Source organism: Carassius gibelio, chromosome A12 (assembly GCF_023724105.1).
Source record: "Carassius gibelio isolate Cgi1373 ecotype wild population from Czech Republic chromosome A12, carGib1.2-hapl.c, whole genome shotgun sequence".
Classification (NCBI taxonomy): Eukaryota; Metazoa; Chordata; class Actinopteri; order Cypriniformes; family Cyprinidae; genus Carassius; species Carassius gibelio.
The window spans coordinates 10206794-10227429 of record NC_068382.1 but is presented as its reverse complement, the minus strand read 5'-3'; the positions used below and the strand labels follow the sequence as shown (position 1 = coordinate 10227429).

Below are 20636 nucleotides of genomic sequence, written 5' to 3'. Positions count from 1 at the left end.
GAAACTGCATTCAGCCTCAAGGGAAACTCTAAACTCTGATACTCAAGCTTATATCAACAGATACTTGCACTTGAACATGTTATTCTTGTTATGACTATATATCTGAGTGTCAAAAGCAGCAGGTACTTTTACAATATAAACATCAAATCTTCTTACACCTGTTTTGAGAAAGATGTTGTGAGTATTGCGAAAGACCTCTCTTTTAGGAGTCGACGGATTATCGGCACCGATATTAAACTTTTGTTTTTTCCTATGGTTGTCGTCATTTTCAAAAACCAATTTGCCGATATCATTTAACAGCATTTAAAATAAATTTTTTTCAGAGCCTTTGTTTTTCATAATTTTGACATTAATTTACATTTTTACACCCGTAATAAAACACATATATATATCGGTTTAAAATATTGGTTATCGGTCTGCTTGATCTGTGATAATCAGTATCAGCATCGTCCCTGAAAAACACATATTGGTCTACCCCTACTCTCATACACATACACATGCTGAAGAACTGCTTATTCTGTGTGACAATGCAGTTAGAAAGCATCATTTTTATATTTATTTGCACTCTCAGCTTGAAAAATATTTAAAAATGCAATAAAAATTAAAACATGCATAATAAATGAACTTGTGTTTTAATGTTATGTTAGATCAAGCATGACAGCAGTCATGTGACCAGCAGACAGAGATATAAGTGAAGTGCAGCTTCTGAGTGATTCTGCCTCTGCTCTACATGAGTCACAGAAGACCGTAGAGTAGGGATCAGAGTTGTGTAAGGTGTGAAGGGCGTTCACACACATTTGTGCACTTTTACCCAGATCAGCGTCATACCTCAGTGTTCACAGGTGTGTCTATCTGTAGCCATCGATATTCCTGAAACAACCATTAATCTGCTTCATCACAGGATACTGCATTAGAGAAATGCATGAACAGTTCAATGCATCAACTACTCTGATATATACTATGCTACTGAAGGACCAGTGTGTTAAAAAAAAACAAAAAACAAGACATCTGACTGTACTTTTCTTGTATAAACTTTTATTACCCCATTATTTTAGACCTTCTGGGGAAGCTGAAGATGAAAAAGGAAGTCAGAAACACACACACATGCACAGACACACACATGCACACACACACACACACGCACACACACACACATGTACACACACACTAATATTAACATTTACACACTTGCACAATGAGAAACTTTAAAGAAGAGGCTTTTCGTCCAATTTCGTTTTAGTTTTATTACGCTGGGATTGGCATATAATGTGCTGAATTATATGCAAATAGATACACTGTAAAAAACATAGCCAACAGAAATGTAAAACTTCAGATTATTTGCCTTTTTTTCATTATTCAAATCTTCCAAATTGGTGCCAAAGTTACAACTTACAAAGATATTATTCATTATTATTTATTGACAAATGTGCAACCCTTTTAAATTGAATAACTGCTGCTTTTGTTTTTGTATTATGATAATAAAAACAAAGACTTTTACTGTATTTGCTAGTTTGTGGACACATGTTTGACAACAATGCTATTTATTACTTTTTATCCACTTTGAATTGAATTACCGATGCATAAAATCGAGTTGAAATGATAGTAGAAATGAATGTATTGTGACGGGGAAAAGAGATTTTGTGGGAGCGTGTTTGCTCACTACAGATTTGCTGGTTATTATTTTCTCGAGCAGTGTAATTGAATAGGTCTCTGACAGTCTCTTGTGGCTCTCTGCAGTCTCTGGTGATCACGAACGAGGCCAAGCGCTCGTCGACGGTGGGCGAGGTGGTGAACCTGATGTCTGTGGACGCTCAGTGCTTCATGGATCTCACCACCTTCCTGAACATGCTGTGGTCAGCGCCGCTGCAGATCATGCTGGCGCTCTTCTTCCTCTGGCAGGTGCGCTGATGCTCATTTCAATACATTTACATGCTTCCTCTGGCTTCTATTGTTCAGAGGATAATCATATTCACACATAACGCTTCTCTTAGAAAAATGTGCTCTGAAAGAGATACGGAATGCAAATCTGCATGCTTCTGGCTATATGATCATGCAGAGAAATAAAAAACAACTTCCTTTAAAAGGCAGAATGTTTTAACAATAAGGGTAATACGGGTTAATTTGTGACACGCTAAAGGACGGTGTGTGCCGATTGATCAGCTCATGTTTTGAGGTGAATTATTGATTGCCAAGAACATGAAACTATTGAAATCAACACATAGAGTTTAAATTAATTTTTTCTGTTCAGCAAATGTCATGTTAAAAATATTGTTGGCCAGTGTTATTATCATTAACTAAACATAATCTAAAAAATTTATTAATATATATATATATATATATATATATATATATATATATATATATATATATATATATATATATATATATATATATATATATAACTTTAAATATAGTAAAGGTTAATTATAAAGGTTAAAATAAATTACTGAAATGGAATTTTTTATTATTTAATTTAAACTAAAAACTTAATTAAATGAATTGCTACTATAAATAATTATTAATAAATTAATAATTCAAAATATAATTTAATGTTTTCATAAATTAATAAATAGAATTAATAATAAAATGTAGAGACATAAAAAAGCTAATGAAAATTACAAAAACTGTAGCTAAAATAATAATAATATATATATATATATATATATATATATATATATATATATATATATATATATATATATATATATATATATATATACACATATATATATAATAAAAATGATCATTTACTAAGCCTACTCTCAAAAACAAAACAAAAAATAATTCATAATACAGTTTTATGTATTTATAAATTACTAAAAATACAGGAATATATTTAAAAAAAAAAAACTGATGAAAATGACAAAAAATACAAAATGAGTAAATCCTAGGCCTAAGCTGATGTGAGAGTGAAGTAATGAAGGCTGTGATTGTGTTGTGTTCAGAATCTGGGTGCGTCGGTTCTGGCCGGTGTCGCTGTGATGGTTCTGCTGATCCCGTTCAACGCTTTCATCGCCATGAAGACCAGAACATACCAGGTTAGGCTCTTCTCTTCTCTTCTCTTCTCTTCTCTTCTCTTCTCTTCTCTTCTCTTCTCTTCTCTTCTCTTCTCTTCTCTTCTCTTCTCTTCTCTTCTCTTCTCTTCTCTTCTCTTCTCTTCTCTTCTCTTCTCTTCTCAGCGTTCAGTTCTCGTGCTCATCAATATTGACATCTGCTCTGAGGTTTTCACAGCTCCAGCTTATCAGGTTTCACATTTAGGTGACATTTCTAGTGAGTCAGCATTTCCTCTTTAAGAGACAGATCGCAAATCAAGCCAAACATCTGGTGCGGTGTCTAAAAACATGAAAACATTTTCATTATTTGCAGTGTCAAGTTCAATTTGAACACTTTTTTCACATTTTTTTTTTTCACAACTTTTGTAAGCTGATCAGTTATGGTCATGATTATTATCGTTAACTGTAACCATAAAAAACATTTATGTTACTTGAAATAAACTAAAAAAAATTTATGAAGAAAAAAATACATAAATAAATAAATAAATATATATATATATATATATATATATAAATATATTTTATATATATAAAAATATATTTTATATATATTTACAAAAACTTTAACTAAAACTAAACTACAAATGCACTGTAGACACCTGAAAGTGAATGCTGAATCTGAATAAAACTGCGCAGGTGGAGCAGATGAAGTACAAGGACCAGCGCATCAAGCTGATGAACGAGATCCTGAACGGTATCAAGGTGCTGAAGCTGTACGCCTGGGAAACCTCCTTCAAGGAGAAGATCCTGCAGATCCGTCAGAAGGAGCTGAACGTGCTGCGCAAGACGGCGTATCTGAGCGCTCTCTCCACCATGGCCTGGATCAGCGCACCCTTCCTCGTAACTCATCTCCTTCTCCATCTTCTCTTTCAGATGTCTGATGATGTGCTCCATCTATAACCGTCTGAGGTCTGAATCTGTGCTGGTTGTTGTGTTCAGGTGGCTTTGACCACGTTCGCTGTGTTCGTGTCTGTGGATAAGGACAACATCTTGGACGCAGAGAAGGCCTTCGTGTCTCTGTCTCTGTTCAACATCTTGAGGTTCCCGTTAAACATGCTTCCTAATGTCATCAGCAGCATCGTACAAGTGAGCCTCCGCTTCCTCCTGGAAGATTACACAAATATATATAATCAGAAGTTAATAATCAGTAGTGAGCTTGCTCTGTGTGTCAGATGGATGCAGGCTCGGTTCTGAACGTGTGATTGTTTGATAGAGCCTGGTCATGCTGGTGTCTGATAGTGTTGTGTGTGATGTTCATCAGGCCAGCGTGTCTCTGAAACGCATCCAGGATTTCCTGAGTCACGATGAGCTGGATCCCGAGAGCGTGGACAGAACAAACACGTCCGGTAACCAGATCTGCTCGTGCTGAGTCATTGTGAAATCTGTGCTGTCTGCAAGCTTCCTTCCTCTCAGCTCACTTCAGCTGACTCACGCTTTCTGTCTCTTCAGAGTACGCCGTGAGCGTCGTGAACGGGAAGTTCTCATGGGCCAAACAAGACCAGGCCGCTCTCGACAAGTAAGAGTCGCGCTCACCGAACATCAGCGGATCTTATCACGTGCTCAGAGCGGATTCACAGAGTTAGGAGCAATCATTAGCATAATACACACCCACTATCTCCATATATGGGCTTGTGCACAACCTCCTTCACTTAGGTTCATTTACATCACAGTTACAGTAAAGTGTACTTTTATAAAGACCTCGACTACAGGTGCATCTCAATAAATTAGAAGGTTTTTTAAAAGTGAATTGGTGGGTTTTTGTTAAATCTGAGCCAAAATCATCACAATTAAAAGACTAAAACTACTTTCATTTTAATTCATTTAATACACAAGTTTCACAATTTGAGTTGAATTACTGAAATAAATAAACGACACTTTAATGTATTGAGATGCACCTGTATACTTCAGCTGCAGTTTTGTGCAGAATCTATCCTAAAGCTATAAAACAGATGATTCATTTTGCTCTGAAATGCATAAAGACTTAATTTAGGGTCACTTCATTATTCGGTGTCTATGTATTAGAAGCGTTTTATACTGACAGCATTGATGTTTCTCAAGGGTGTTCACACGCAAGTGGTTTCTGAACTTCATGCTTTAGAAAAAAAGTGCAAACTTATCAACGTACATTATCAACATTTCTGAGAAAACGTTTTCATGCATTTTTTTTGTCATGAATATGTGCATGTGTACAGTTAGTGAGAGACAGTGTTGTGTTCAAATACAGAACAGAGAGAGAATATATATATATAGTGCCTTTAAAAGTGATATAGATGAACAGTGATAAGATCAAAAAAAAAGAAACAAGATAAGACAAAGAATAAAGTAAAATATTAAATAAAATAAATAAAAGATAAAATTATATAAAATAAAAAATATATGAAAAATAAAACGAACAACAAAAATGAAATAAAATAAAATAAAATAATAAAGTATAAAATAAGAATAAAACAAAAATATAACAAAATAAATAAAATAAAACATATGTTAAAATAATATATTATAATAAATACATTTTACATAAAAATTTATAAAAATGTATAATAATGTAAAATAAAATATAATAAATAGATATGACATAAAATAAAAAATCTATTAAAATAAAACAAACATCTATTAAAAAAAAATAATAATAATAAAATAAAGATAAAATAATACAATAAAATAAATCTAGCAAAACAAAATAAAATATAAAATAAAATAAAACTATAATAAAATAAATGAAATATATAAAACAAATTAGAAACAGACAAAATAAAAACATAATGAATATAATATAGTAAAGTGAAACGATCCCAGGATGGATCCCGTGGTGCAGCAGCTGAAGGTGACGAGCGTGTGGTGTGTTGCAGCATTAATGTGATGGTGCCACAGGGCTCTCTGCTGGCCGTCGTGGGGCACGTGGGATGTGGGAAGACGTCTCTGGTGTGTGCCCTGCTGGGAGAGATGGAGAAGATGGAGGGTCAGATCTCCATACGGGTGTGTAGTTCATCTCCTGACCAGTCTGTGCTCAAGAGAAGCCGTGTCTGACGCTCGTCTCGTCTGCAGGGATCCGTGGCTTATGTACCGCAGCAGGCCTGGATCCAGAACGCTACGCTCCGAGACAACATCCTGTTCGGCAGACCCTACGTGGAGCAGAAGTACCGCTGTGTGCTGGAGGCCTGCGCTCTGACCCCTGACCTGGAAGTGCTTCCCGGAGGAGACCAGACGGAGATCGGAGAGAAGGTGCAGCTCTTCTCACAGTACTGCTGTATGAGCATCAGGGCTGTCATATTAACTATAGGAAGAAATACTGTAATGTGTTATCTTTTAAACATGCATTGCACTGTTTATGTGATTGTATTTCCTCTTATCAGTTGAAACGATGCAGTTATGCTTGTTTCTGTAAATGCGGAGTAGCTGCATGCATCAGTGTGTGTGTGTGTGTGTGTGTGTGTGCAGGGCATCAATCTGTCGGGCGGTCAGCGGCAGAGAGTGAGTCTGGCCAGAGCTCTGTACAGTGAATCAGACGTCTATCTGCTGGACGACCCTCTGTCCGCCGTCGACGCTCACGTCGCCAAACACATCTTCGACAACGTGATCGGTCCTGAAGGAGCGCTGAAGGGCAAGGTATGGCATGAGAATGAGTGTGTGGACAGACAGTGGTCAGGAACAGAAGAAATGCATCTGTGGTGTGTCTCTCCAGACCAGGATCCTGGTGACCCACGGGATCAGCTTCCTGCCGCAGGTGGACAACATCCTGGTGATGGTGGACGGACGCGTGTCAGAGATGGGCTCCTACCAGCAGCTGCTCAAGGAGAACGGAGCTTTCGCAGAGTTCCTCAGAAACTACTCTCTGGAGGACATCATCGAAGACGAGGACATCACCGGTACACGGGACAATTACTCACAAACGCAGCCAAAATGGACCTGATATGTTACTGATTGATTTTAAATAATACATATTAGAAAATATGTGTTTCATACATATCTTTCTATAAACAATTGTTATAATACATATAACAATTTATTTATATATTTATTTTAATATAAAATGTATATAATATATATTCAATATTTATAGTTTATATATATTTTTTTATTATTTATTTATTTTTTATACATATTATGACATATTTCTTAATCATATATTTAGATAATTTATAACATTTTATAAGTGGGTAAAATGTAGTTGTTTAGAACAAATATTAATACATGTATTTTTAATTCATTTATTTTATTACAATATAATTATTATAAATAATTAAATATAATTATTAAATATGAATAATTTATATATAATTCACATATTTTTTATATGTATTTGCAATTATTTATTGCTTTCATTTTGATCTTTTTATCACTTTGACTCCTGTATATAACTGTATTTAATTATTTTATAATGTAAATAATAATTAATGTTTTATAATCTAGATTTTTAGATGGAATTGTATATATATATATATATATATATATATATATATATATATATATATATATATATATATATATATATATGCAATTTATTTATAATCTATTTATTTGTATAACATTTTAGAAAATATTAAGTGAATAATTTTTTTTAAATAAATAATATATTTATTTATACAAAATATGTATCATTCATATATATATATATATATATATATATATATATATATATATATATATATATATATATATATATATATATATATATATATATATATATATATATATATATATGTGTGTGTGTGTGTGTGTATATAGTTTTTTTTTTCATGATTTGTATTCTGTGTGTATTTGTGTGGCTGGTTTTTCAGATTTGTTGGTTGAAGAGGAGGAGGAGGAGTTCCCTGAAGATGCTCTCAGTAATCACGCAGATATGGTGGATAATGAGCCTGTGGTTAATGAGGCACGCAGACACTTCATGAGGTAATCATCTATTTTTAATGCCTCTCGCTCTGCAGGTGCTTTGTCTTTGTGACTTCTGCTTTCACCAGCACTTCTCCTGACGACAAACATGGCTCTCGGCAAACGCTGCTTTTATTTTTCCTCAACTTCATGAAATTTGCATGCTGTATTTCCAGTTAAAAACCACTTAGTATCACTTTCAGTGGACGGCTGTTTTTATTCCTCTTTGTATATTTGAAAATAAGCTTCATCTTTAGATGCATGTTAGAGGATTAATAAAGTTATAATGTAATAAATTACACCTGCCTTCCATAACACTACATGGAAGTGACTATTGCTTTAAAGAGGTAGATGATGATGATGCTCTTCAGGGGGTTACAGATGTCCAGAATAATCATCTGAGCGTCTATGAGAGCATGAGTTTTGGGCTGAGCCTGTGTCTCTCTTCTGTCTCTTGTAGGCAGATGAGCATCATGTCGATTGATCCGGAGAACCCCAAGAAAATGTCCCGGCGCCGGCGCTGCAGCGAGAGGAAACACCCGGAGTCTCCGACCGAGAAGAAGGATCCGAAGGTGGACAAGCTCATCCAGGCCGAGACCACGGAGACGGGACGAGTGAGTGACTCCAGACCAGCTCCACAGCACACGAACCTGCTTTCACAGCCAGATGCACCACTGTAACAGCTGGAAAACACACATAAAACATTACATTTAAAGCATCCTTTCTGACAGTTATTTTCAGGTTTAATTTTTAATTTCTTTATTTTTTTTTCTTTGTTCATTTCTCTCTCTCTCTCTTATGTTTTGCAATAAAGTAACTAAATTATAAAATATGTATTGCAGATTTTATTATTATTATTATTATTATTATTATTATTATTATTATTATTATTATTATTATTTTATCAAACATAAAAATAAAAAATTGGTAACTGTCCTTGTAGTTTTTCTTAATTCAAATTTTGAATTAAATTAATTATTTATTTTTTTCCATGTCTGTTTTTTTCCGATAAAATAGAGGGCAAGATATTATAAAATTTTTATTGCAAGAAAGTGTCAAAAAAATGAAACATGACCAATATCATGTTTTAAATTTAAACTTGATCAATATTATTTTGTTTTTTAAACTTTAAAGATAATAGACATTAAAAATGTATAATACCCATCCTAACAGATTTATTTTATTTTATTTATTAAATAAAATATTTATTATGAGAAAAAAATAAATACACAAAAGAAAATATGTTGTACCCATCCTGACAGATTTGTTTAATTTCATTCTTTATTTTCTTTGCTCATTTCCCCTTTTTTATGCTATGAAATAACCAAAGCCCAATATTATAAAATGTTTATTGTAAGAATTTATTTGTATAATATATATATATATATATATATACATATATATATATATATATATATATATATATATATATATATATATATATATATATATATATATATATATATATATATATAAATAAATTCTATAGCAAAAGACATTGCATAAGGCAGGGTTTTGAAATGTATTCAGACTTGTCCTACATTTTGGAAATAGGGATAATAAATAATTAGCCAATAGCTGGTAATAAATTTAATTCTTAGTTTAATCTATTGCTCATTTTCTGAATGTCAATCACCTGCTTTTACTAACATCAACAGTTGTATGCTCTGTTTTGCTCCTTTCCATATCTTATTATCAGGTTTGTAGAAAGTGCTGTTAACAGCAGGCTAGTTCTGCATCTAGAGTGACTGGTGCATGTCCAGTCTGTCTCATGTGTGTGTGTGTGTGTGTGTGTTGCAGGTGAAGCTGAAGGTGTATTGGGAGTATGCGAAGGCTGTCGGGCCGCTGCTGTCGCTCTTCATCTGTTTCCTGTACGGCTGTCAGAGCGCCACCTCCATCGGAGCCAACTTCTGGCTGAGCGAGTGGACGAACGACGCTCTGAACAAGAGCACGACGACAACGTCCACGAGGGTCGGGGTCTACGCCGCGCTGGGACTGTCACAAAGTACGCTTAGAGTCTCTGTAATCACTGAAACACTGCTCAGACCGTTTCGAGAGACAGTTCACCCAAAGATGATTCGATATTCACTGGTCCAAACACACATGCTGCCTCACGGGAAACAAAAAGGAGAAATCATTATAATAATACATCATGTCCGTTTAGAAACTGCATGTAACTCGTCAGGCTTTTGATACCTTTGTCTAAAGAAAAGACAAAAATTGCTCAAAATCTCTGTTCCCTTTCAGTCGGTCACTCTCGACCAATGAGAATGGGATATCGCTTCGATAGACCAATCTACTTCGAGTGTAAACTAAACGAACCAATGCACCATGGCATGCAATTATTTCCTCCAGCTGCCGCTGATCGATGCGTGAGTATAAGAGGTCAGCAGGTGCAATGCATACCAGCTTTTCGCTTCGGAGCCAAGCGTTAGTATCGCTCTGCTCAACTGTGTCTGCTGTGAACTATGAGTTCAGCACGCTCTCGGAAGCTTTGTGTGGTGGTTGGAGGATTACAGTGGTGGCAAACCTCGCAGGGAACCAGCCCTATGGGGACCATCACTCCTCTTGCACCTCCGATCCAGTGGAGCAACTCACGAAACACACTGGGCTCTCTTTAAAGAGCGTACCATCAGTATCCAGTGGGACTCCCCCCGACCGGATGTCGATCTCAGCATCGGAGGGAGAGCTGTCTGATGAAGATTCATCCGGGACGGTGGCAAGTGTCCCACTGTTCAAGGTCCCACTGAAACTCTTTCAGAGGCTCCTGGGGCATATGGCCGCTCGGCCTATTACATATGAGCAGCACTGGCTTTATGTCCGAGTCCCGAGGTGGGCGTGGAAGCGCGGCACTCACCGGGTCCAAGTTACACCGGCCTGTCACCAAACCCTTGCCCCGTGGTCACATCTTGTGTTTCTCTGGGCAGGGGTGTGATCTCCAGGCTTGTTGTGGTTTACACGGATGCCTCCACCACCGGCTGGGGGCCACGAACGATGGCATGCAGTCTCAGGGGCTTGGACGGGCCCGCAGCTGCAGTGGCACATCACTTGCCTAGAGTTGTTAGCAGCGCACCTTGTCTTGAACCGTCTCACAGGTCTCTTACGAGGCAAGCATGTGCTGGTCCGAAAGGACAACACGGCGAATGTTGCGTACATCAACCGACAAGGTGGTCTGTGCTCCCGTCGCATGTCACTCCTCCTTTGGAGTCGGAAGGTTCTGAGGTCACTTCGTGCCGTTCACGTTCCAGGCCTGCTCAACCGTACAGCCCACGAGCTGTCTCCAGCAATGCTCCCGGGAGAATGGCGACTCCATCCCCTGACGGTCCAGTTGATTTGGAGACGGTTCGGAGCCACTCAGGAAGACCTGTTTGCTTCTCCAGAGACCTCTCGCTGCCAGTTGTTCGACTCCCTGACCGAAGGAACTCTCGGCACACAGCTGGCCGCGGGACCTACGCAAGTATGTGTTCCCCCAGTAAGCCTTCTCGCACAGACACTGTGCAAAGTCCGGGAGGACGAGGAACAAGTCTTGCTAGTGGCGACGTATTGGTCCACTCGGACCTGGTTCCCCAAACTAGTACTAATGGGGCACTTTGGTAGGGATCCCATTCTCATCGGTCACCGACGGGACTAGGCATCTCCGTTCCCTCCTTCAGGGAACAAGGGTTACCATACGTAACCAAGACGTTATTCTACATATTAAAACTGGCATGTCACATTTATTTACATTAAATAACTATAAAACATGAAATTATGTCATAGTTAGACCCCCCTGACTGTGTGTCAAGGTCTCATAAAATATTAAATTATATTAAATATATTGTAATTATATTCATTTGATCATATACTACTTCTATATGTAATTATGATTAAATGTATTAAATATTGAACTATTATTAATTTACTTTTATGACAAGAAATGAACTATATATGGTAAAATGTTTGGTGCAGCTCCATAATATTTGTGGCCGGCAGCCATATCACCCTGGAGCCCAAGACCGGTTGCCCACTGAAGCTAAGCAGGGCTGATCTGGTCAGTACCTGGATGGGAGACCTCCTGAGAAAACGAGGTTGCTGCTGGAAGAGGTGCTAGTGAGGCCAGCAGGGGGCGCTCACCCTGAGGTCTGTGTGGGTCCTAGTGCCCCAGTGTAGTGACGGGGACACTATACTGTCAACAAGCACCGTCCTTCGGATGAGACGTTAAACCGAGGTCCTGACTCTCTGTGGTCATTAAAAATCCTAGGATGTCTTTCTTTCGGAAAGAGTAGAGGTGTGACCTCGGCATCCTGGCCAGATTCACCCATTGGCCTCTGACCATCATGGACTCCTAACAATCCCCATATCAGCTGATTGGCTTCATCACTCTGTCTCCTCTCCACCAGTAAGCTGGTGTGTGTGTGTGTGTGTGTGTGTGTGTGTGGTGGGCGTTCTGGTGCACTATGGCTGCCGTCGCATCATCAGGTGGATGCTTCACACTGGTGGTGGATGAGGAGATATCCCCTGTCTATGTAAAGCGCTTTGAGTGCCTAGAAAAGCGCTATATAAATGTAAGGAATTATTATTATTATTATTATTATTATTATTATTGTTATTATTATTAATAATAAATTATATTACAGATTTTTTTTTTTTTACCTTTAAATTAATATATTTAAAAACTATTGCAAGTCAGGTAATAATGGGAATTTCTTAATGGTCATTAAATAATAAAGTTATTTATTTTAAAAAAATATATAATAAATAAACATAAAAATGTAGAGTATCAATCCTGACAGTATTTGTTTTAAACATTGTTTTAAATATTGATTTCATGTAGGTTATTTTTTATGTTTTTTTCTTCTATAAAATAACCAAATCACAAAAAGCAGGGTTTTGACCTGAATTTAGACTTTTTAACGCGATCAATGCATAATTAATATATTTTAATAACTAATTAATATTTATAGTATTTAATGCATTCATGCGGTGCAATTAATGTTGTATGGAATAATGTGTTAAAATGATTCATGCATTTAACTAATTTTACAAATAATAACTGACTGTGTGTTTTCCATATTCAGCAGACAGGTAGTGATGGTATAATATCAAATGTGGTAAAGATGATCATTTCAAGAACTTGTTTCACTGTGAGAGACTGTATCTGTCTTGTCTTGTGATTGTGGAAAAGAGCAGCAGTGAGATACCTCCAGGTTCCTCTGAGATCTGGTGCTCTTGTGCATGTCTTGTTTTGGTGTGTGTGTGTGTGTGTACAGTAGTGACACTGTGTCTCCTCTGGTCTCTCTTACACAGGTGTGTGTGTGTGTGTGTGTGTGTACAGTAGTGACACTGTGTCTCCTCTGGTCTCTCTTACACAGGTGTGTGTGTGTGTGTGTGTGTGTGTGTGTGTGTGTGTGTGTACAGTAGTGACACTGTGTCTCCTCTGGTCTCTCTTACACAGGTGTGTGTGTGTGTGTGTGTGTGTGTGTGTACAGTAGTGACACTGTGTCTCCTCTGGTCTCTCTTACACAGGTGTGTGTGTGTGTGTGTGTGTACAGTAGTGACACTGTGTCTCCTCTGGTCTCTCTTACACAGGTGTGTGTGTGTGTGTGTGTGTGTGTGTGTGTGTGTGTACAGTAGTGACACTGGGTCTCCTCTGGTCTCTCTTACACAGGTGTGTGTGTGTGTGTGTGTGTGTACAGTAGTGACACTGTGTCTCCTCTGGTCTCTCTTACACAGGTGTGTGTGTGTGTGTGTGTGTGTACAGTAGTGACACTGTGTCTCCTCTGGTCTCTCTTACACAGGTGTGTGTGTGTGTGTGTGTGTGTGTACAGTAGTGACACTGTGTCTCCTCTGGTCTCTCTTACACAGGTGTGTGTGTGTGTGTGTGTGTGTACAGTAGTGACACTGTGTCTCCTCTGGTCTCTCTTACACAGGTGTGTGTGTGTGTGTGTGTGTGGGTGTGTGTGTGTGTGTACAGTAGTGACACTGTGTCTCCTCTGGTCTCTCTTACACAGGTGTGTGTGTGTGTGTGGGTGTGTGTGTGTGTGTGCAGTAGTGACACTGTGTCTCCTCTGGTCTCTCTTACACAGGTGTGTGTGTGTGTGTGTGTGTGTGTGTGTGTGTACAGTAGTGACACTGTGTCTCCTCTGGTCTCTCTTACACAGGTGTGTGTGTGTGTGTGTGTGTGTACAGTAGTGACACTGTGTCTCCTCTGGTCTCTCTTACACAGGTGTGTGTGTGTGTGTGTGTGTGTGTACAGTAGTGACACTGTGTCTCCTCTGGTCTCTCTTACACAGGTGTGTGTGTGTGTGTGTGTGTGTACAGTAGTGACACTGTGTCTCCTCTGGTCTCTCTTACACAGGTGTGTGTGTGTGTGTGTGTGTGTGTGTGTACAGTAGTGACACTGTGTCTCCTCTGGTCTCTCTTACACAGGTGTGTGTGTGTGTGTGTGTGTGTGTGTGTACAGTAGTGACACTGTGTCTCCTCTGGTCTCTCTTACACAGGTGTGTGTGTGTGTGTGTGTGTGTGTGTGTACAGTAGTGACACTGTGTCTCCTCTGGTCTCTCTTACACAGGTGTGTGTGTGTGTGTGTGTGTGTGTACAGTAGTGACACTGTGTCTCCTCTGGTCTCTCTTACACAGGTGTGTGTGTGTGTGTGTGTGTGTGTGTGTGTACAGTAGTGACACTGTGTCTCCTCTGGTCTCTCTTACACAGGTGTGTGTGTGTGTGTGTGTGTGTGTGTGTACAGTAGTGACACTGTGTCTCCTCTGGTCTCTCTTACACAGGTGTGTGTGTGTGTGTGTGTGTGTGTGTGTACAGTAGTGACACTGGGTCTCCTCTGGTCTCTCTTACACAGGTGTGTGTGTGTGTGTGTGTGTGTGTGTGTGTGTACAGTAGTGACACTGTGTCTCCTCTGGTCTCTCTTACACAGGTGTGTGTGTGTGTGTGTGTGTGTACAGTAGTGACACTGTGTCTCCTCTGGTCTCTCTTACACAGGTGTGTGTGTGTGTGTGTGTGTGTGTACAGTAGTGACACTGTGTCTCCTCTGGTCTCTCTTACACAGGTGTGTGTGTGTGTGTGTGTGTGTGTGTGTGTGTGTGTACAGTAGTGACACTGTGTCTCCTCTGGTCTCTCTTACACAGGTGTGTGTGTGTGTGTGTGTGTGTGTGTGTGTACAGTAGTGACACTGTGTCTCCTCTGGTCTCTCTTACACAGGTGTGTGTGTGTGTGTGTGTGTGTACAGTAGTGACACTGTGTCTCCTCTGGTCTCTCTTACACAGGTGTGTGTGTGTGTGTGTGTGTGTGTACAGTAGTGACACTGTGTCTCCTCTGGTCTCTCTTACACAGGTGTGTGTGTGTGTGTGTGTGTGTACAGTAGTGACACTGTGTCTCCTCTGGTCTCTCTTACACAGGTGTGTGTGTGTGTGTGTGTGTGTGTGTGTGTGTGTGTGTGTGTGTGTACAGTAGTGACACTGTGTCTCCTCTGGTCTCTCTTACACAGGTGTGTGTGTGTGTGTGTGTGTGTGTACAGTAGTGACACTGTGTCTCCTCTGGTCTCTCTTACACAGGTGTGTGTGTGTGTGTGTGTGTGTACAGTAGTGACACTGTGTCTCCTCTGGTCTCTCTTACACAGGTGTGTGTGTGTGTGTGTGTGTGTACAGTAGTGACACTGTGTCTCCTCTGGTCTCTCTTACACAGGTGTGTGTGTGTGTGTGTGTGTGTACAGTAGTGACACTGTGTCTCCTCTGGTCTCTCTTACACAGGTGTGTGTGTGTGTGTGTGTGTGTACAGTAGTGACACTGTGTCTCCTCTGGTCTCTCTTACACAGGTGTGTGTGTGTGTGTGTGTACAGTAGTGACACTGTGTCTCCTCTGGTCTCTCTTACACAGGTGTGTGTGTGTGTGTGTGTGTGTGTGTGTACAGTAGTGACACTGTGTCTCCTCTGGTCTCTCTTACACAGGTGTGTGTGTGTGTGTGTGTGTGTGTACAGTAGTGACACTGTGTCTCCTCTGGTCTCTCTTACACAGGTGTGTGTGTGTGTGTGTGTGTGTGTGCAGTAGTGACACTGTGTCTCCTCTGGTCTCTCTTACACAGGTGTGTGTGTGTGTGTGTGTGTGTGTGTGTGTGTGTGTGTGCAGTAGTGACACTGTGTCTCCTCTGGTCTCTCTTACACAGGTGTGCTGGTCATGTTTTCCTCCTTTACTCTGGCTCTGGGGAAAATCCAGGCTGCACGCAAGCTGCATGAAACCCTGCTGGACAACAAATTCCACACGCCCCAGTCGTTCTTCGACACCACTCCTATCGGCCGGATCATCAACCGCTTCTCCAAGGACATTTACGTGATCGACGAGCTCCTGCCGTCCACCGTCCTCATGTTCCTGGGCACCTTCTTTGCCTCTCTCTCCACTATGATCGTGATTATTTTCAGCACACCCATATTCGCGCTGGTCACTGTCCCTCTGGCCTTGATTTACTTCTTTGTGCAGGTATTTAAAAAAATTTTTTACTCTTTTGAATTAAGTTTATTTTTCTGACCCTATTGGTCTTGGCCTATTGGTTTTAGATTTTTTTTATTATTATTGTTTCATATTTTCAAGTTTAAGTTTAAACTGTATTGATTTTTATACAAAAAGTCTCTCTGATTTTTCACAGTTAAAAATTCTTGATTTAAGAATTTTCATATATTTATGCTGGTAAGCTTCATAAAAACTGAGTAAGAAAATGTTTTTCTGCAGTGTGTGTGTAGTGTATAGTAAATAAACTGGTGTTATATTAGTGTCCTCGGTCCTCGGTGACACTCGGTCCTAAAGATCAGATTTTGACAGGGTCTTAGCAAAGCCGTGTCTGTCTCATGTCTGATGTCTCCCGGCTCGTACTAGAGCTTGCTTCCTGTTCCTCCCTCAACGGCTGCTGCCACTTCCTGCTTTGAGTTCTGCTGCTGTCTGCTCACACACAAACACACACACACACACACACACTCACAGGGACATCAGCACCCTCTGCTGATCAACAAACACAAAGACACTTCTCCACTCATTATTATAAGTGACTGAATGATGCATGTATGATTTCTGTGCAGATGAGAGCAGTGCTGTAGTAGAGTTATTAATCTAATGATTATATACAGTTCTTAGATCCATATCTTAGCTATTGTCACAAATTAGATCTTTCTACCCATTATTTCTGTCTTGTTTTCCAGTGAATATCTAAACATTCTTAAAACAAGATTCATTCACTGGAGAAGCAAAATTACATTGTGGTTTTCATAGTTTAAAACCAGTTAAAAATAATAATAATGCTAAATCTGCCAGTAATGTAAGAAAGATCATTTTGTTTATTGGATTTTTTTTTTCTTGTTTAAGGCATAATGAATTTAACCTCTACTCAGGTGATATCAAATGTATCTTGATTTAAGAATGTTTAGATATTTATACTGGGAAAACATGATAGACAGACAAATAGACAGACAGACACACAGAGAGAGAGAGAGAGACAGACAGACAGACAGACAGAGAGAGAGAGAGACAGACAGACAGACAGAGAGAGAGAGAGACACACAGACAGACTGATAGATGGACGGACAGACAGACAGACAGATAGTGTAGATATTGTAGATAGATAGTAGGGGTGTAACGGTACCTGTATTCGTACCGGACCGTTTCGGTACAGAGCTTTCAGTACAGTGCACACGTGTGTACCGTATGACCGAATGCAATATTTTGTTTGCGGAACATAAGAACATTTTCGTGTTTCCAAACGATTGTAATTCAAACGCAGCTCCCGTCGGCATTTAAACAGACCTTTGCTCTTAATTCCGCTCGGTCCAACGCAATAACGAAATCTGAGCAGGTCTAAAAACTGAAACTTGATGCTGCACTTTACACTTTGGAAAAGTTATATATATATTTTTTTAATATGAGCAGCCTACACGCTGGGATTGGTAATGCTGCACTGTAATCATAGTTATTTATTTTCATTATATTTCATTATATGATATTGGTTTTAGACTGAGAGTATTTTATTTAGTGGAGAACTTTGCAGCAGTATTTTATTTCTTATTCTTTTTTATTTTATATATATTTTATTAAAAAGTATTTTAAAAAAGTATAAACAAATTGTTCAAAAAGTTTATTGTAATAAACAACCTGCAGTTTAATGTTTGCATTTCTTTCCCTTACTGTACCGAAAATGAACTGAACCGTGACTTTAAAACCGAGGTACGTACCGAACCGTGATTTATACGTACCGTTACACCCCTAATAGATAGTGATCATCAAACATTTCATATAAACTAATTCCCAGATGAAACTACACTACCGCTGTATTTCCAGCATCATTCCTCCAGTCTTCAGTGTCACATGATCTTCAGAAATCATGAATAATATGATGATTTACTGCTCAAGAAACATTTCTGATTATTATCAATGTTGAACACACTTAATATAAAATCCTTTCTTACCAACCCCAAAGCTACGAAATATAATTTCCTATTATATTCTTTTTTCAGTTCTGAATTTCTCAGAAGCGCAGCAGAAGTGCTCTTGTTTTCTGACTTCCACACGAGTCTGTTTCTCTCTAGATGAGGCGTTCAGTACAGTTTCAGTACAGTAGTGTCTGAAGCAGCGGAGACTGACCCGTGTGCTGCCCTTCAGCAGGTGCTCTGATTCTGCTGACCTGTGTACTGTGTCAGGTGTACAGTACGCTGAAGCGGCCCAGGCCCCTGTGAGCATTTTTCGTGGCCACCCCCTGAGGCGAATTTTGAGCTGCTTCAGGAAAGACGTGGATACGATAGACTCTGTCATTCCAGACAATATTGATATCTGGATGCACAGTAAATGTGCTGGTGGTATGCTCCGCCCTCACCCTGTGCTCCTCAGTCATCGTGCTGTAACACTGTTCTTGTGCTGGGTCCAGGTGAACTCACTAATGCAGCATGCTAACGTGTGTCGTTGTTGTTGTTGTTGTTGTTGTTGTTGTTGTTATGTTGTGGTTTGGTGCGCTGATTGGTTAGTCGTGGCTGTTCTTTACCAAAACACCTTCTTGAGTTTCTGACAATGCAGAGCTTACTAGAAACATACAGTATACCACAAACCCTTGTGCTTTAGATTTAATTAATATTGTAAATTATATTAACAGTATAGTAATTTGAGTGAAAAGTGTTTTTATTATTATTATATATATATATATATATATATATATATATATATATATATATATATATATATATATATATATATATATATATACATGATTATATTAATAATTTTTTATTGCAATATATTATTATTATGAAAATTAACAACAATAATAGTAATAATACATTTTAGCAGTGATTTATTTAATGATATAACACTGATACTGCTCCTTATATTTATTGTTTATTACTGTATTGTTTATTAACCTATTATTATTCGTTTTATTATTATTATAATAATTTATTAAATTATATAATGCTGCTGCTGCTACTACTTACTATTATTATATTATTTAATTAAATATTGCAATAAATTTTAATTATTATTTTTAATATTAAGAATACTATAATCAATTTTTATTATTATTATTATTTTTAATATTATATAATTGAACAAATTATATCAATAATGTATGATGATAATAATTATTATTATAAAAAAATTATATGGATTTCTTAGTATTTTGACAAATAGTAAACAGTATATTTTCTGTAGTGACAGCAGCACTTTGTGCACAACTTTATATTACATATTATTAATGAGATGAGACCATAAATGATAACATATATGAGAATGATCAGTTACTTTTGGAAAGTATTGAAGGTGGGTGAAGAACAGCCTTTTAGTGTAGAGTAGAAGTTAATTCATCCGTCCTGTACTGAACATGGCTGTTTCTCATCACATCAGTCCAGTCTCATTCACATTCATACAGCACGCTCCTCTAACACGAACAGTGTAGCTCTCAGTACTACAGGACTCCTAACTTGTACCTGACATGTAGTTATTTTAATGAAAGAACTGAGGCACAATAAGAGTCCTCGATTTGATGGTGTGTCCCGCTGTTAAAGCAATCGTTCAGCCAAACATTAAAATGTGTTCACCCTCAGATCATCTGAGATCAGGAAGAGTGTGTGTCTTCATCAGGTTTGTAGAAGTGTAGCACTGCATCAGTGTCTCATCAATGGATGCTCTGCAGTGAATGGGTGCCGTCAGAATGAGAGTCTGATAAAAACATCACAATAATCCACAGCACTCCAGTCCATCAGTGAACATCTGGAGAAGACAAAACCTGAAACACATCCAGCATTAAGATGTGTTTGCTATTGATCATTTTATTTTGCTATAATAATGATAATGATGTTTTTTGATCTAGTCTTCCATTATTCTCAAGATATTTTATGTAGTAAACCTCAGATCTCTCACTGCACAACTCCTGATCATCTTATGATTCCACACACGTCTCTCTTTTACATATCGCTTGGGCTTCTTTATTTTCTGTGCGATGACTGAGCGAATCACTTGTCGCATGAAACCAAGAAATCGAATGTATTCTTTTAAATTCTCACTGGTTTCATTGTTCAAAAACAAACTAAAACCAAACACTACAACATTATGATGGCGTTTGATTCCATTTATGTGAACATTGTTTTGAAATATTTGAATGTAATTCATATCATTTATTCTGAAATAGTGAGGATTCTAGAAACGACACTATTAAAATTAAAAATCAAACGTGATGTGGTTTGTCTGAATGAAGGAATGT

The 20636-nt window shown here is 38.1% G+C and overlaps 1 protein-coding gene and 1 long non-coding RNA gene across 3 annotated transcripts in view; both read left to right on the top strand.

The window, feature by feature from the left end:
* The window catches only part of LOC128025702 (ATP-binding cassette sub-family C member 3-like), a 123891-nt gene that overhangs the window by 97464 nt on the left and 5791 nt on the right, over positions 1–20636 (top strand). The window contains exons 10-23 of one of the 2 annotated variants that reach the window (XM_052612191.1): positions 1738–1899; positions 2946–3038; positions 3690–3893; positions 3993–4139; positions 4315–4399; positions 4503–4569; positions 5903–6029; positions 6099–6275; positions 6492–6659; positions 6736–6919; positions 7832–7943; positions 8383–8536; positions 9723–9927; positions 16074–16384. In XM_052612191.1, the coding sequence (XP_052468151.1) occupies positions 1738–1899; positions 2946–3038; positions 3690–3893; positions 3993–4139; positions 4315–4399; positions 4503–4569; positions 5903–6029; positions 6099–6275; positions 6492–6659; positions 6736–6919; positions 7832–7943; positions 8383–8536; positions 9723–9927; positions 16074–16384 (2196 nt within the window). The remainder of the gene's footprint in view (positions 1–1737; positions 1900–2945; positions 3039–3689; positions 3894–3992; positions 4140–4314; positions 4400–4502; positions 4570–5902; positions 6030–6098; positions 6276–6491; positions 6660–6735; positions 6920–7831; positions 7944–8382; positions 8537–9722; positions 9928–16073; positions 16385–20636) is intronic. The other variant, XM_052612192.1, reaches the window with a different exon arrangement.
* Positions 12530–16027, top strand: LOC128025750 (uncharacterized). The gene is made up of 3 exons (XR_008186217.1): positions 12530–13831; positions 13988–15399; positions 15788–16027. It is a non-coding gene; the product is annotated as an uncharacterized LOC128025750 (long non-coding RNA).